This window comes from Colletotrichum orchidophilum (genome assembly GCF_001831195.1).
Source record: "Colletotrichum orchidophilum strain IMI 309357 chromosome Unknown Scaffold_40.1, whole genome shotgun sequence".
NCBI classification, from domain to species: Eukaryota; Fungi; Ascomycota; class Sordariomycetes; order Glomerellales; family Glomerellaceae; genus Colletotrichum; species Colletotrichum orchidophilum.
In genome coordinates this window covers 17,365-31,209 of record NW_019172996.1, presented here as the reverse complement: position 1 = coordinate 31,209, position 13,845 = coordinate 17,365, and the positions used below count along the sequence as shown (strand labels likewise).

General features: G+C 53.7%; 6 protein-coding genes across 6 annotated transcripts; 3 read left to right on the top strand and 3 right to left on the bottom strand.

Annotated features, from left to right (window-relative positions):
• Positions 1 to 871: 871 nt before the first annotated feature.
• On the top strand, positions 872 to 2,049 carry CORC01_05655 (RNA polymerase Rpb3/RpoA insert domain-containing protein; the record flags this gene model as incomplete). Its single annotated transcript, XM_022617297.1, has 2 exons — positions 872 to 919; positions 979 to 2,049. 2 exons carry the CDS (start codon positions 872 to 874, stop codon positions 2,047 to 2,049), a joined length of 1,119 nt encoding a protein of 372 aa, XP_022476114.1.
• Positions 2,050 to 2,284: 235 nt separating this feature from the next.
• On the bottom strand, positions 2,285 to 3,831 carry CORC01_05654 (ThiF family protein; the record flags this gene model as incomplete). Its single annotated transcript, XM_022617296.1, has 5 exons — positions 2,285 to 3,357; positions 3,413 to 3,492; positions 3,544 to 3,549; positions 3,607 to 3,708; positions 3,773 to 3,831. The coding sequence occupies 5 exons, from the start codon at positions 3,829 to 3,831 to the stop codon at positions 2,285 to 2,287; spliced, it is 1,320 nt and encodes a 439-aa protein (XP_022476113.1).
• Positions 3,832 to 4,320: 489 nt separating this feature from the next.
• Positions 4,321 to 7,409, top strand: CORC01_05653 (telomere length regulation protein; the record flags this gene model as incomplete). Its single annotated transcript, XM_022617295.1, has 3 exons — positions 4,321 to 5,161; positions 5,232 to 5,666; positions 5,719 to 7,409. 3 exons carry the CDS (start codon positions 4,321 to 4,323, stop codon positions 7,407 to 7,409), a joined length of 2,967 nt encoding a protein of 988 aa, XP_022476112.1.
• A 250-nt stretch (positions 7,410 to 7,659) lies between these two features.
• CORC01_05652 (uncharacterized protein) lies at positions 7,660 to 10,332 on the bottom strand (the record flags this gene model as incomplete). Its single annotated transcript, XM_022617294.1, has 1 exon — positions 7,660 to 10,332. The coding sequence occupies one exon, from the start codon at positions 10,330 to 10,332 to the stop codon at positions 7,660 to 7,662; it is 2,673 nt and encodes an 890-aa protein (XP_022476111.1).
• Positions 10,333 to 10,860: 528 nt separating this feature from the next.
• Positions 10,861 to 11,733, bottom strand: CORC01_05651 (uncharacterized protein; the record flags this gene model as incomplete). Its single annotated transcript, XM_022617293.1, has 2 exons — positions 10,861 to 11,292; positions 11,344 to 11,733. The coding sequence occupies 2 exons, from the start codon at positions 11,731 to 11,733 to the stop codon at positions 10,861 to 10,863; spliced, it is 822 nt and encodes a 273-aa protein (XP_022476110.1).
• A 575-nt stretch (positions 11,734 to 12,308) lies between these two features.
• Positions 12,309 to 13,841, top strand: CORC01_05650 (NADH-ubiquinone oxidoreductase 49 kDa subunit; the record flags this gene model as incomplete). Its single annotated transcript, XM_022617292.1, has 3 exons — positions 12,309 to 12,965; positions 13,028 to 13,769; positions 13,825 to 13,841. 3 exons carry the CDS (start codon positions 12,309 to 12,311, stop codon positions 13,839 to 13,841), a joined length of 1,416 nt encoding a protein of 471 aa, XP_022476109.1.
• Between the last annotated feature and the right edge of the window lie 4 nt (positions 13,842 to 13,845).

Here is a 13,845-nt window from a genome sequence, read left to right as displayed (position 1 = left end):
TGCTCCAAGTTCCATAAGGTCCCATTGATTTCTATTACTCGATTAGGTGGAACGAGATGAAAAGCTTGAAATCCGAAGCCATTGCACCTTCCCATGAAGGGCAGTTAAGGTAGGTATTCTTTCCTCGGATGATTCATCACAGGGACAGGCTCATTATTGTTACAACTCGAACGACTTTTCGTCTTCAAATTTGCAGGTGGTCGCCATGTAACACTGGAACCTACCTAAGTAGATTACGGTAGTCGAGAGAACATAGGCAGTTCAAGCCAGCAAACAAGGACTGCTTTCGAGCTGCCAGATATTGCTTGAGGTAGATAATTCCGGGACTGGAAAGATCGCAGGCAATGGAAGCTTCCGAGACCATTAAATAAATGAGACTAGCGGACATTCCATAATTTCAACGAACAACGTCTCGTCGGCGATAGACTCATGGTCTTGTCCTGGAGATCAGTGTTTATGTTTATGCTGCTGTTTGTGGAATTTTAAGACAGGACGTTGAGTTCCGCGTCTGGGTGACACTGATGAAGGTGTAAGTCTCGAAAGAACCTATACAGAGACACGCAGAAATTACATCGAGAATCATTTGGGCAGACAGGCCGAGCATTACGTTTTCTAGATATCCGGAAGCACAGCCCAGACTGTGTAAGGCAGTTGAGGAGTGGTCATCTGAGGCCCCACATGGTTCTCCAGATTTTCGCTTCCAGAAGGTAACTTAGGTAACGCAGAGGGGGGTTGCCGATAAAGATCCATGGGCGTGTGCGTAAGCCGCATAGTCTCGGTGTACCTTACATGGAGGGGTCCTCCAAAAAATTATTTTGCGTCTCATCGATCGCAACTTTTCGCAGTTCAGCCATACTACACACCCCCCACCATGGCGCCCTCCTCAACACCCAGTCAAGCTGAGCTGGATCGGCGGAGGGTAAGTAAAGGCACTTTTACCTCGAGGTGCGAATCTCGTATACTGACGGCATCCCCCAGATAGTCGGCATCAACAAGGAAACTGTCACCGATGTGACCTCGACCGACTACCCGGGCACCTATGCCGGCGAGGACCACGCCTGGGACCTCGATCGTTTCGCCTCCAACTTCCGCGTCCAATTCCACCACAACGCCCAGCACGAGGCTTCCTTCTCGCTCATCGGCGTCGACGCCTCCATCGCCAACGCCTTCCGCCGCACCCTCATCGCCGAGATCCCCACGATCGCCATCGAGAACGTCTACATCGAGAATAACACCTCCGTGATCCAAGACGAGGTCCTCGCCCACCGCCTCGGCCTTATCCCCTTCACCGGAAACCCTGAAGGCATCCACAAGTTTCTTAAGTGGTACCGCAAACCTGAGCAGGGCGGCAAAGGCTCCTTCGACTACAACACAGTCCAACTGCGCCTGCGCATCGAGTGCACCCGCAACCCGGACGCCGCCCCCGGCGAGACGGATCCGGCCAAGGCCTTCAACCACGCGAGCGTCTACGCAAAGGACATCGAGTTCGTGCCCACTGGCCGCCAGGTCGAGTTCTTCTCTGGCGAGGACGCCATCCGCCCCGTCAACCCCGACATCCTCATCGCCAAGCTGCGGCCCGGCCAGTGCATCGAGCTCGACATGCACATGCACAAGGGTATCGGCTCCGACCACGCAAAGTTTTCTCCCGTCGCCACCGCTTCGTATCGTCTCATGCCCACCATCACCATCACGCGGCCGATTCTCGGCCAGGACGCGGAAAAGTTCGCTAAATGCTTCCCCCAAGGCGTCATTGGCTTCGAGAAGGTCACAAAGAAGGAGGCTGCGGTTGGCGGCAGCGGATACGAGGATCACGAGGGCGAGAAGAAGGCTGTGGTCAAGGACGCCATGAGGGACACAGTCAGCCGTGAGTGCTTGCGCCATCCCGAATTTGAGGGCAAGGTCAAGCTGGGCCGGGTGCGCGATCACTTTATCTTCTCCATCGAGAGCACAGGACAGTGGGACAGCGATGAATTGTTTTTGGAGTCGGTTAAGCAGTTCAAGACAAGGTGCATCCGTCTTGAGCAGCAGGTCATCAACATGGTTAGATGAAGCATCACTGCACATGTACCATACTTATAGATATCCCGCGTTTCTGGTTTTTAAAGGGCTGGCTGGCAATGGAAAGAAAGAAAAAAGTTCATAATGACACTTGCTTTTATTTTCTAGATTTTTCTAGTTGTTTCTTTTAATGTGAGCACATCCGACGTGCCACGCCTTTTGACATGCCCAAAGACACCATGCTATCATCATCATTACCCCACGTAAATTCAATTAGGGCCCCCGTTTACGCAGTCGTCTTGAAGCGCAGGTAAAAATTGAACTCGAGAGGGAAAGCTGGATCCGTGACAATGATGTTTTGTCCTTCCTCCAGCTCGAGCTCCTTGATAGTCTTTTCGAGGTTGGCCCGCGTTTTCTCCTCCAGGCTGGGCGGGAACTGCATGTACAGAGTCTTATTGGCGGCCCTGAATGAAGGCTTCTTCAATTGTGCCTCGGGACGGACAGCGAATGAGTCCAGGAGGTCCTGAAGTGTGCTGTCGGGGTCAACCTCGAGCGGCCGCGACTCTTGCCCACAGACGGGACAGTCGTCCTTCTTCTCGTGCTTGAAGGTATATGTGTAGATGCTGTCATTCCCAGAATACATCATGTAGTTTTCCTCCATTCCAAGCGTTGGTGCGGCCGAGCTGGCGAGCTTGAAGGCTTCATTGCAGCATGCTGCCGCGATGATGGCGTTCGTAGATGCGATGGCGGGAATGATGTTCTTGATGACTCCCTGGGTCAGGGCGTATGTGACGCCCGTAATGTTGAACTCCTGGGCGCGGGTAAGAGCCTTTTGGTACAGCCAAGACACATGGGTGGTGTCATCTTTGTCCAGCTTTGGGAACGGCTTCTCCTGGTCCCAAGCAATGACGTGCGCCCACTCAATGCAGTGCTCGGGTTGCCGGGGAATTGAGGCAATCGTGCAGAGGGGAACAGCGGCTCTCGGTGCATGCATGTCCAGTTGGCATTCGATACAAGACGTGATCGAAGGCACGATGACTCGAGCCTGGCCCTTGAATCCCTCTGTGCCTCCATCGATCATGGGGATCAACGAATCTGGGTCCTCACCCTCCTCAGCAATCTGAACGAGGGTCGCGTTAATCCATCTGCGGGCTTCGATGCTGTCCAGCCCACAGATGACGAACTGGAACTGCTTGTAGAAGTCTTGACCAAAATCTTGGATGGCGCAGTTATGAGCTGTAATGTTGACGCCCTTGACGCGACGCATAACAAATTGAGCCGCGACCTCAGCCTTGTACTTGCCGACGTCGGACTTTCTGAAGAGGAATTGTCGGTTCAGATTCGAGATATCGATAGTATCTGGGCCAGCAAACGTCAGGTCTGGCTAGAGCACCGGGGGAAGAATACGACTTACCCATGTCGATGACATGAATATCCTTGAACTTTGACATGGCCAAGTTCTTCAATATCTCACACCCCAGACCTCCAGCGCCACTTGTATAACGTCAGTCGCAAAATATCGTGTTCGAGGAGGGAATCACCAACATGACCCTGAACAAGAATGTGTTAGTAGACAGCTTCAACTCCTTGGGTTATATAATATCATACAAGACCTTGATCTTGTCAAATTGCTCAAACGCTTCCTCCGTTCCGGCGACATCGGGGTCGCTAAAAGGTCCTGGGTTCTTGCGAATATTGTCGAGGTAGGTCCTAAATCATGCCAGGGTTAGTGAATTGATGCGACAACTGAAGGGCTGTTGCAAGAGAGATGAACCATCTCTTTCCCTCGTCGACACTGTATGTCGCTGCCGGTAAAGGTGCTTTGGTAACCATTTTGAGGAGGGTTCAAGCCTGACTTGGAGGGGCCGGGTCGTTTTGACGATCGCTTCGGTGCTTGTTCCTGCTCAAGCTGAGTGACCTTCTTCCGGAGGTGGAGGGGCCGACATGACGAGTTGCAGGCCAAACCAACCTATGCCCGTTTCCAGATAAGCCTTATCGGCTAGTTATCGATAAGGTACCTAGAGTTGTGGGACTTTTTATGGGGGTGTCTACAGCACAGTGGGGTGAGCGGAAACACGACCCGAAGTTCACTGCCTTTCTGGCTTGGCTGCCTGTTCATCAATTGAGGCAATCAGATTCCCAACGACAAGAAATCCCATCTGATGTCGCAACCGCAAGACAGAGGAATTTCAAAAAACCGATTCGACTACGACTTCAGGCCACCTGAATAACTTGGGACAAATCTTGAAAAACTTTTCTTTTCGTTTTCCCACAGTATCATGCAAGGACTATTGTACGTTACTTGAAAGGGGATTGTCAAGCATGGACGACTTCTTTACCCCGGTCAGCACCACCTACCTCAAGGCAAGGCCCAAGCAACCCTTGCTGGAAGGGTCGGCTCTAAGCAAGGAGCCGCAGTCATTGAAACCGGCCGTGACTGAAGTGTCTTCTGCTGAGCGTGCTCTAGAGATTTTAAAGAGCCAGCCAGATTATGACAGTTTGAATGTGGTCCTCAGGTCCCTCAATGATGGCAGTGTTGCTGCAACAGGATTCAGACTCGCAAAACCAAGCCCCGAGGCTGCGCAAATTATTCAGTGTCTCGTCTCAGAGATCGTTCCCAACTATTGGCCTTTACTCAAAGAAGACGCCCCCGGAGAGTCTGGTATTCAAGATGCCGACAGCCCAAGAGACGTCGACTTGCTACTCAGGTGCTTGAGAAGTGTCACGGGTCTCAACGCCATCATAACCCGCATGAAGGCCTTGATCCAAGAATCCAAGGCCAGCGCCAAGGATATTAAGCGGCCAGATCTAAGCCTCAACCTGAATGTACTACTCGAGGTCAGCTCAGCGGTATTGGGTAGGGACGAGCACCTTGCTGTTCTATGGACGGCAAGTAGCACAGGACTGGATTCTGCGGCGATAAGACGTCCAATGGCGAATGAGTTCATGGCGCTGATAGCTGGTGGACGACTCGTTTCAGTCGCAGCTGAGGCAGATGCCATCGCCAACCCGGACAGAATCGGCAGAAACCAACTTTGGGTGACAGACGGACAACAATACAGCAGGTGGTTGGGTCGGAGTGTCGGGTATTGGTCGAAGGGTGACATCTTGCCTGACGATGCGAAGCTCTGCTCGGAGGTTTTCACACGAGCACTTCGTCTCGGTTATTCTGGCAAGTTCATCATTCTCTAGGCTTCTCATTAGCTCGAGTCAAACCACTAACGACTGTTAAGATGCCCTGATGAAACAGTTCATCGGGGACCTTTTGTTTGGCCCCCTGGAAAGCCGTAATGCCTTCTTCAAGATCTTTGGCCAATTTTCTCAACTCGAGACAAAGCGATTCATTTTTGCTGTTCTCAAGCATCTATCGGAAACGTTTCTCAACAAGCTGGGCGACGTCGAACCCCTGAAACCGAATTCGACCATATCCGCTGCTGCTGGCATCATCGAGAAGGTAGTCTCCAATGAAGAAACCCGAAAGAGACATTTGATCTCGTGGTTGACCAGCTCAACCGGTGCCGGCCTGGGTGATGGCATAGGTATCAGACGCGCAGTCATGGCGGCGCTCGCAAAGGACAGAGAATGCGTGACTCAGGTGTTTGAAAAGAGCCTTCACCAGTTCGGCGATCAGCTGTATATTAAGCACTCCCCGATCATGCAACAACAAGGTACGATCTTCTTTACTGGGTTCATGTCTGACATTCACTGACCCAAAAGAAGGCCATGCCCAGGTTCTTCTCCTAAGCGCCAGTTATGTCAACAAGCTGTCGCCCCTAAAACTTAAGATGCTCATGCGATCTTCAAGCTACCTCAACACTGTGTCTAACCGGATCGGCGCCTCACAAGAGAGGGCTGGGTTCTTTGGTATGGCTGTGGGCGAGGCACTCTCGAGCCTCATCGACGGTGGCGACAAGAAATTGGACTTCAAAATGGAAGAAATGACGACAGAGGAAGCCCAGTTCTACAAAGACCTCGTCAAAACTCTGGACAGTGTCGGTCCTATTGACACATTGATCAACACCCCCGAGGTGGAACAGAACAAACAGCCCCAACCTCCAGTACCCCATCGCCGGAAACCTGCACCGAAATCCAAGCAAGCAGCCGCACCCTCAAAGTTCATCATCCAGGAGGTCTCGGACTCTGAGAGCGAGGACGAGGACCTCGTGCCCTACATCAAGCCCTCCGATGACCCAGAAGACTCGGACGAGGACGCTACGCTCGTCCGCCGCGATAAGCCGAAAGCCCCGGTCTACGTTCGCGATCTCATAGCCTACCTTCGCGACACCGACAACTATGACAAGCAGAAGCTGGCCCTCACCACAGCCCCGTCCTTGATACGCCGCAAAGCAAATTTCGGCACCGAGGTCTCCTCTCACGCGGACGAGCTTGCCACCCTTCTCGTCGGCCTACAGGACAAGTTTGAGATAGAAAACTTCTACGAGCTCCGTCTTCAGGGCATGATAGCCAGCGTCGCAGCTCAGCCGCAGAAGATGGGCCAGTGGTTCGCAAAGACGTTCTTCGACGGCGACTACTCCGTCTCCCAGCGCGCCGCAATCCTCATCGTCCTAGGCCTCAGCGCTCGCGAGCTCGCCGGCTTCGACACTTCAGAGTATGCTGCCGCCGCATCTTTCCCCTCCAAACGCCTTCCGGAAAAGATGGAAGCGCTCTACCTCGACACGTCCGCCGCACAGACCCGGCTCTCCTCCTCGTCGAACCTCAAGGCCATCCCGGCCAACGCCCTCGACACCATCGCCGATTCCCTGACATCCTCCTTCCTCGCCCCCATAGCCGCCAACGCAGCAGACGCAACCACAGGGCCCGACGTCCTCAAGCTCTCAACCTTCACCTCTCGCCTTCCCTCAAAGTCTTCCAAGAAAACCGGCGTCCGGTCCATCCCGAACACGACGGCCTCCGTGCTCGCCGCCTCGTTCTTCTTCCCGCTGACAGCCCGCTTTCAGCACGCCCTGCGCTCCCGCTCCGCCCGCTCGGGCATCTTCATCCAGCCCTATCTCCTCTCCCTCTACCTAAAGACCCTGGCTGTGCTCATTCACGCCGCGGGTCCCGCGACACTGGCCCTCCCGCAGATGACGGCCGAGCTTTGGGACTTGCTACTGGGCATCCGCACCCACGTCAACGGCGACGTACCGGGTATGCACGCGCTACTGGTCGCGCTGGCGGCCATGCTCGAGGTCAATGAGGCCTCCGATATGCGGCGGTTGTGCGAGGCCCACCCGCGCGAGGTTGTCGAGACGCAGGAATGGGTAAGCGGGATTTTCAACGGCACACGTGGCGAAGATGGCGGAGAGGAGAATAATGTGAAGATGCTCTCCGCCGCGGTGCTCATCAAGCTGCAAGAGGCAACGGAAAAGTATCGCGCCTTACTCCTGGGTGACATGATAGGTTTCTCCTAGGGTAGAGTAGACGAACGGATACCGTCTAAAGGAATGGATGTTATTATAAATAACGATATCTGACCTGGGCCTTCTCGCTCGAAACAAATATTGCCCACGCCAACCTATCATCCAACTCGGAATATTCATACATGTCTTTCCTCAATGATCTTTATAACTCCAACGCCAATGCTCCGTGAATACATAGGTCCTCGCCGTGTTATCTTAATGCTCATGTATACGAAACAAAACCAAACAGACCGCTGCTCTCTTACATGGATTCGCCCATCAGATCCTGTCTTCCGCCCTTACGCACCGGTAGCGTGGAGAGATACTGATTCGCGTGACTCAAGTGCTCACCCAGACTCATCGCCATTCTCCTCAATTCCTCCTTCACAGCGTCTGCACTCGCCGAACCCTGCATGACCTCAACGGACGGCGGCGCTGGCGGGGGAGGCAACGGGAGAGTGCCACTGTCCCTGCTCCCTACTGAGCGCGGAATGCCTGGCGGCAGGGATGGCTGGGCGGCCTGCTGTGGAGTCAGATACTCGGGGTCAGAGTAGTCGGCACTGTTAACGCTGTTGAACGAGCGATGAGTGTTCAATCGCAAACCGCCCTGGCCATTGGGCCGAACGGTAGCACCGGGATCGGCTAGGGAAAGGTCGACGAGGCTGAGTTGATCCTCGTCTTTAGGAACGCGTGAGGCGAAGTCTGAATCGTCCGACACGTAGATCGACGGTTCTCGGTTTGATGTTGGTACATAAATGGATGGTTCCCGGTTCGATGCTGGGACATAAATAGAGGGCTCCCGGTTGGATGTGGGCACATATAGGGAAGCATGGCGCTCCAGATCGAAAGGGTTTGCCATCCCCATCTCTGAGCCGCTGACAGATGCGGCGTCTGAGTTGGCCGTGGAAGGTCGAGTGAGCTCCGGCATAGGATCTGCCAAGCCCATATCGAGGTCGATCAAGCTGCCAGTCGATACACGATTGTTCTGGGTACTAGGGGGCGGGACCATAAGCTCATCCAGATCTATCAAGCTCCCCGTGGATTCCCTGTTGTTCATCTGCGAACCAGGTCGGGGAACCATCAAATCGCCGCCATAATTAGGGGCGGGAACTGGATCGGTCTGGTGATGAAACATTTGCGGGCGAGACGCAGAACTGGGTCCCGTATGATCATCGTGGAAGGGCCGTTCTTCGTAGAAGGGCCGGTCCTCGTGGAAGGGTCGGTCCTCGTGGAAGGGTCGGTCCTCGTGGAAGGGTCGGTCCTCGTTGAAGGGAAATCTCGACATTTCCGGGTTCGCGGAAGCTGGAGGGGCCATGGAAGGGAACTTCCAGTCCTGTGTTCTCCTATTCGGGTTCAGATCCGCCGGGTCGCTCGAAGGTGCTTTGCTAAAATCTGGCTCGTCTCCCATATGATAGTCGACAGATACGCGCGGTGCCCCAGCTCTGATGGTGTTCATATCCACAAAGTTGGAAAGATCACCACCGTGAAGTGAAGCGTCCAGGTCGATAAGCGATTCTCTCACTGCGGTTGATTGTAGCGAGTCGTCTCGCAACGGAAGATCTGAAGTTGGTGGAGGAACTGGCCTGCCATAGTATGCTCGGGAATTGTCCTCATAGTTGGAAATAGTGTTCGGATCAAACACCTTTTCTAAGGGAGCCTTCATGGCGGCGAGCTGCTGAGGTGGCGGCCTCCGACGTGACTTCGGCTTGGATCGAGACATGTCGTCCAGAAGCAAAGGGTCGAATTCCACGTTTGAGCCGTACACATCGTAGACTGCCTGAGCGTCTGTGTTTTGAAACACCTGTTGATCGAACGCCATCGTTGTGCTGAAATTCCATTCGTCGTTGGCCATCGCGGTGGATGAGAAGTCGGACTCGTCCATGCCGGACATACCCTGGGCTCCCCCAGGGGCAAATAGTGATTTACGGCTGCCGCCTTGTGACTCCCAAAGCTTGAATCCTCTCACTAGTAATGCCAGTGATGCTGCCGGGTATTCTTGGACCGAGTTGGCGATGTAAGGGTGGTTCTGTACCTCTTCGATTGTTGGTCGTTTCGCCGGGTCCTCCTCTAAGCAATACGCAACCAAATGTTTCAATCGGTCGGAATACTGATCGCCCTCTAATCGTGGTGTGTGTGCCTTGATGTAATTTCCAAGCTGATAAACGTCGACGCCTGCCATAACGTTCGGCGGTAGGCCAGAGGCAATTTCAAAAACCATGGAGCCGAATGCCCAAATGTCCACCTCCGTACCATACGATGTTGACTGATCGAAAAGTTCCGGGGCCATCCAATGAGGGGTTCCGATGAATGTTGATCGTTTGTCGAATTTCGTCTCAATTACACCAGCCACTCCGAAATCGCAAAGTTGCACCCCGCCGGCCTCAGTGACCAGAACATTGGCGCACTTGATATCGCGGTGAATGATGCCTTGCCGATGAACCCAGAAGACGGCTTCAGAGACCTCTCTGAGAATCGGGATGATCCACTTCTCTTGCAGACCACCGGGAGCGGTCGGCTTCATGAGCGTTGCCACACTTCCTCCAGCGCAGTACTCTGTGATCATCCACATGGATTGACCGACAGGTAACGCGTCAATGACATGGTTGATGTTCCTTGCGCCACTGTCGCTGAGAAGCTTTAACGCGTTGATTTCGGCCAAGAACTCCTTGAATGTGTCGGCAAGCTTGGGGTTGACGGTATCGCTCTCTTCAATGTCGATGATTTTGACCGCAACGAGCATGCTGGTGTTGATGTCGGTTGCTTTATAGACGCGCCCGAAACTTCCCTTGCCAATGAGTTCATTGAGGAGATATGGCGGCTTGTCCTGTCCAGCTTTTGCCACCTCATCATCCACTGCAGCTTGCATCTTTTTCGCATCTTCGAGAGCCTTCTGTTTCGTCACCGAGAAGTCGGGGCCTCTGACTTGGAGCGACATCTTGAGCGACTTGTCACCGCTAACGACCTAGAAAGTTGCGTGCTTCCTTATCACGTCGATAAAAACAAAGAAATCGAATCAAGCAGTGGCTGAAGAGTCAGCGGATCCTCGATGCATTCAATGCTGAGGTTGCCAAGAAGGGCCAGATGTCATGAGAAGTTGCAGTATTCATCGAGGTTGGGTTGTACGGATACTGCAATCTGATACGTCCAAGTTCGGGTCAAACACAGGGGGTGAGGTTGTGAGCACGGTGAAATGGGGACATTTCTAGCCAATTAGTGACAGCATTCCTTCATCCGCTGTATGCAATTAAGCCATTATGTAGTAAAACAACATACCGGCGTAACCATCTCACTCACAATGATGCTTCATTGTCTCAACTCACATCAAGTCGCTGCTGTAAATGCAAACAGTACTCGCTTTGACTTCAAGGTACTACGTAGGCCGTACTGCATAATGCCTTGCTTTTGATACCATGCTCATTACAGCCGTTGACGAGCCCATTGAACATGTCTCCCGATTTGCATCTTACAGCCAGCTAGACAGCCAGCCAGGCTTCTTCCCTTCTGTCTCGTTGGTTCTGGTCTTGTATGCCCTGGGACTCTCGAAGTCACTTGCTTTTCCACTCCAGATTCCAATCTTCCTCGCCTTGGCCTTGGCCTCAGCAGCTTTGTATGCCTCTTCGGCCCCTCCCCATTCAACTCCTGTTTTCGCCTCATATGTCGTTGCCAACCCCAGCTTCAACATCTCCAGCCCGACGTCTTTCTTCAACAGAAACCGTCGGACATACACTGTTGCAACCACACGTTCATATTGATCGCGCCTGTGAATTCGGGCCCAGACGCGTTTGTTGAGTATGTAAGCCCTCAGCCATTGCAGTGCTTCTGTAGCCCCTGGCTGCCCCGGCCGACCAAAATGTGCGCCCTCGGGTGCATCGATTCCAGCCATCCGTACAGGTATCTGTGCTGGCGATCAACACCAAGTTTCGCATCTGCATAGAGTTGCACTCACTGTCTTCCCCTTCAATGTGGCTTTCGCGTTGGGAATCTTTCTCAGCCAATCCCAGCCTGCAAGTCTGCCGCCTGGTGTATGGAACATGTGAAAGTTATCGCCATCTCCCACGCTGGTGACTCGTCCCAAAAGAGTCCGCTTCCTGAAAAGATCTGGCTGGATGTGATTTGTCGTGGGAAATCTCCGCAAACGGGTTTGATAGAACATGAAAGCTGCCAAGGATGCGACCGATGTCAGGAAAACAGGAGCCCACTCTCTGGCGGCTTGCAACGGCGGAGCAGGTTTAGGCAACAGGTCGTTCCATGATGTTGATTTGGCGCGCGCATCATTTTCTGAACTGCTCGTGGCGGGGGCTTTTCCTGAGCTGGAAGAGCTGAACGGCCATGGCATTTTCAAGGACTCCTGGTGGAGTTCAGAGCCTGACCACCTTCACCGACGTGAAGTAGGAGGAATTGTCTAGAGCTTCTCATCAGCTGATCGAGTTTCCGCAAGCCATGAGAGAGTCAAGAAATCGGTGAAGCCTTGATCGCAACAGTATGGACACCGGGACTTCCAGGCATTGACGTTCCATGCATCGTCAAGGAAAAGTACACAAGAGGATAGTTTCTTACCTCGTTTGATACCAGCTGCAGCTCAAGACGGGTTTGCGAAGGTGCTCAGCTTAATCGAATCCACATCCATGTAGCATAAACCGTGTGCGATACAGTGCGTACTGTATGATGCCTCCGTGCACCTCCAAGGGCTGCGGCAAAACCGCGCTCCGCTGAGCCAATCAGCGAGTGCCCATTTTGAATCGATGCGTTCGAGCTTTCGGGACATGACGGGCACACTACACACTTTCGAAGGCGAATCCTGTCTATCCAACCTAGCCGGCCGTCAGCCATTGGCATAATAAAGGAGGCTCAATTGGAGGCAGCATATCTCCTTGACCTCTTTTGAAGCTGTCTCTACACTATACGATCGCCATGTCAGGCCTCTACCGACTCGCCGGCCACAGCGCCAAGAGGTTATGTCTGCGCCCGGCAGCAGCTACCTCCTTCGCCGCCCGTCCGTTCTCGACGACCTCCCTGCGACGATACGCCGATGCCTCCTCCGAATACCAAGGGACTCGCCTCACTCAAGTCTCGACCGACTTCTCCCGCGCCGAGGACCACTACAGCTTGACGCCGCCGAAGGACCAGGACACGACGCCTGAGGAGTCCGTCGAGGACCGAAAGATCCGTCACTACACCGTCAACTTCGGTCCCCAGCATCCTGCCGCCCACGGTGTGTTGCGTCTGATTCTCGAGCTCAACGGCGAAGAGATCATCAGAGCCGACCCCCACGTCGGTCTGCTTCATAGAGGTACAGAGAAGCTTTGCGAGTACAAGACCTACCTCCAAGCCCTTCCCTACTTCGACCGTCTCGACTACGTTTCCATGATGACGAACGAGCAATGCTTCGCCCTGGCCGTTGAGAAGCTTCTCAACGTCGAAATTCCCGATCGCGCCAAGTGGATTCGTACCCTGTTCGGCGAGATCACCCGTATCTTGAACCATCTCATGTCCGTTCTATCGCACGCCATGGATGTTGGTGCTTTGACGCCTTTCCTGTGGGGTTTCGAGGAGCGTGAGAAGCTCATGGTAAGTTGGGAGAAACGCTGAAGCCGCTAGTGCGATTTCCGGCTAACCCGCATGTCTACCAGGAATTCTACGAGCGTGTCTCTGGCGCCCGTCTCCATGCCGCCTACGTCCGTCCCGGTGGTGTCCACCAGGACATCCCAGTTGGTCTTCTTGACGATATCTACCAATGGGCTACCCAGTTCGGTGACCGTATTGACGAGACCGAAGAGATGCTGACGGACAACCGAATCTGGATCCAGCGTCTCCAGGGCGTTGGTGTGGTCTCTGCCGCCGAGGCTCTCAACCTGTCTTTTACCGGCGTTATGCTCCGTGGTTCCGGTGTTCCCTGGGATATCCGCAAGAGCCAGCCTTACGACGCCTATGACCAGGTGGAGTTTGACGTACCCGTGGGTGTCCGCGGTGACTGTTACGACAGATACCTCTGCCGTATGGAGGAGTTCAGACAGTCCCTGCGCATCATTCACCAGTGCCTCAATAAGATGCCCGCTGGTCCTGTTCGCGTCGAGGACTACAAGATCTCCCCCCCTCCCCGCGCTGCCATGAAGGAGAACATGGAGGCCCTCATTCACCACTTCCTCCTCTATACCAAGGGTTACACTGTTCCCCCGGGCGAGACATACTCCGCAATCGAAGCCCCGAAGGGTGAGATGGGTGTTTTTGTCGTTAGTGACGGCAGCGAGAGACCCTACCGCGTCCACATCAGAGCGCCCGGTTTCGCTCACTTGGGTGGTTTCGACCACATTTCCAAGGGCCACATGCTTGCTGACGCTGTGGCGGTTATCGGTACGATGGATTTGGTGTTTGGTAAGTTTTCCCTTTCGATGATGCTATCACACCGCATATCCTAACTATTACACAGGCGAGGTTGATCGGTAAGGAT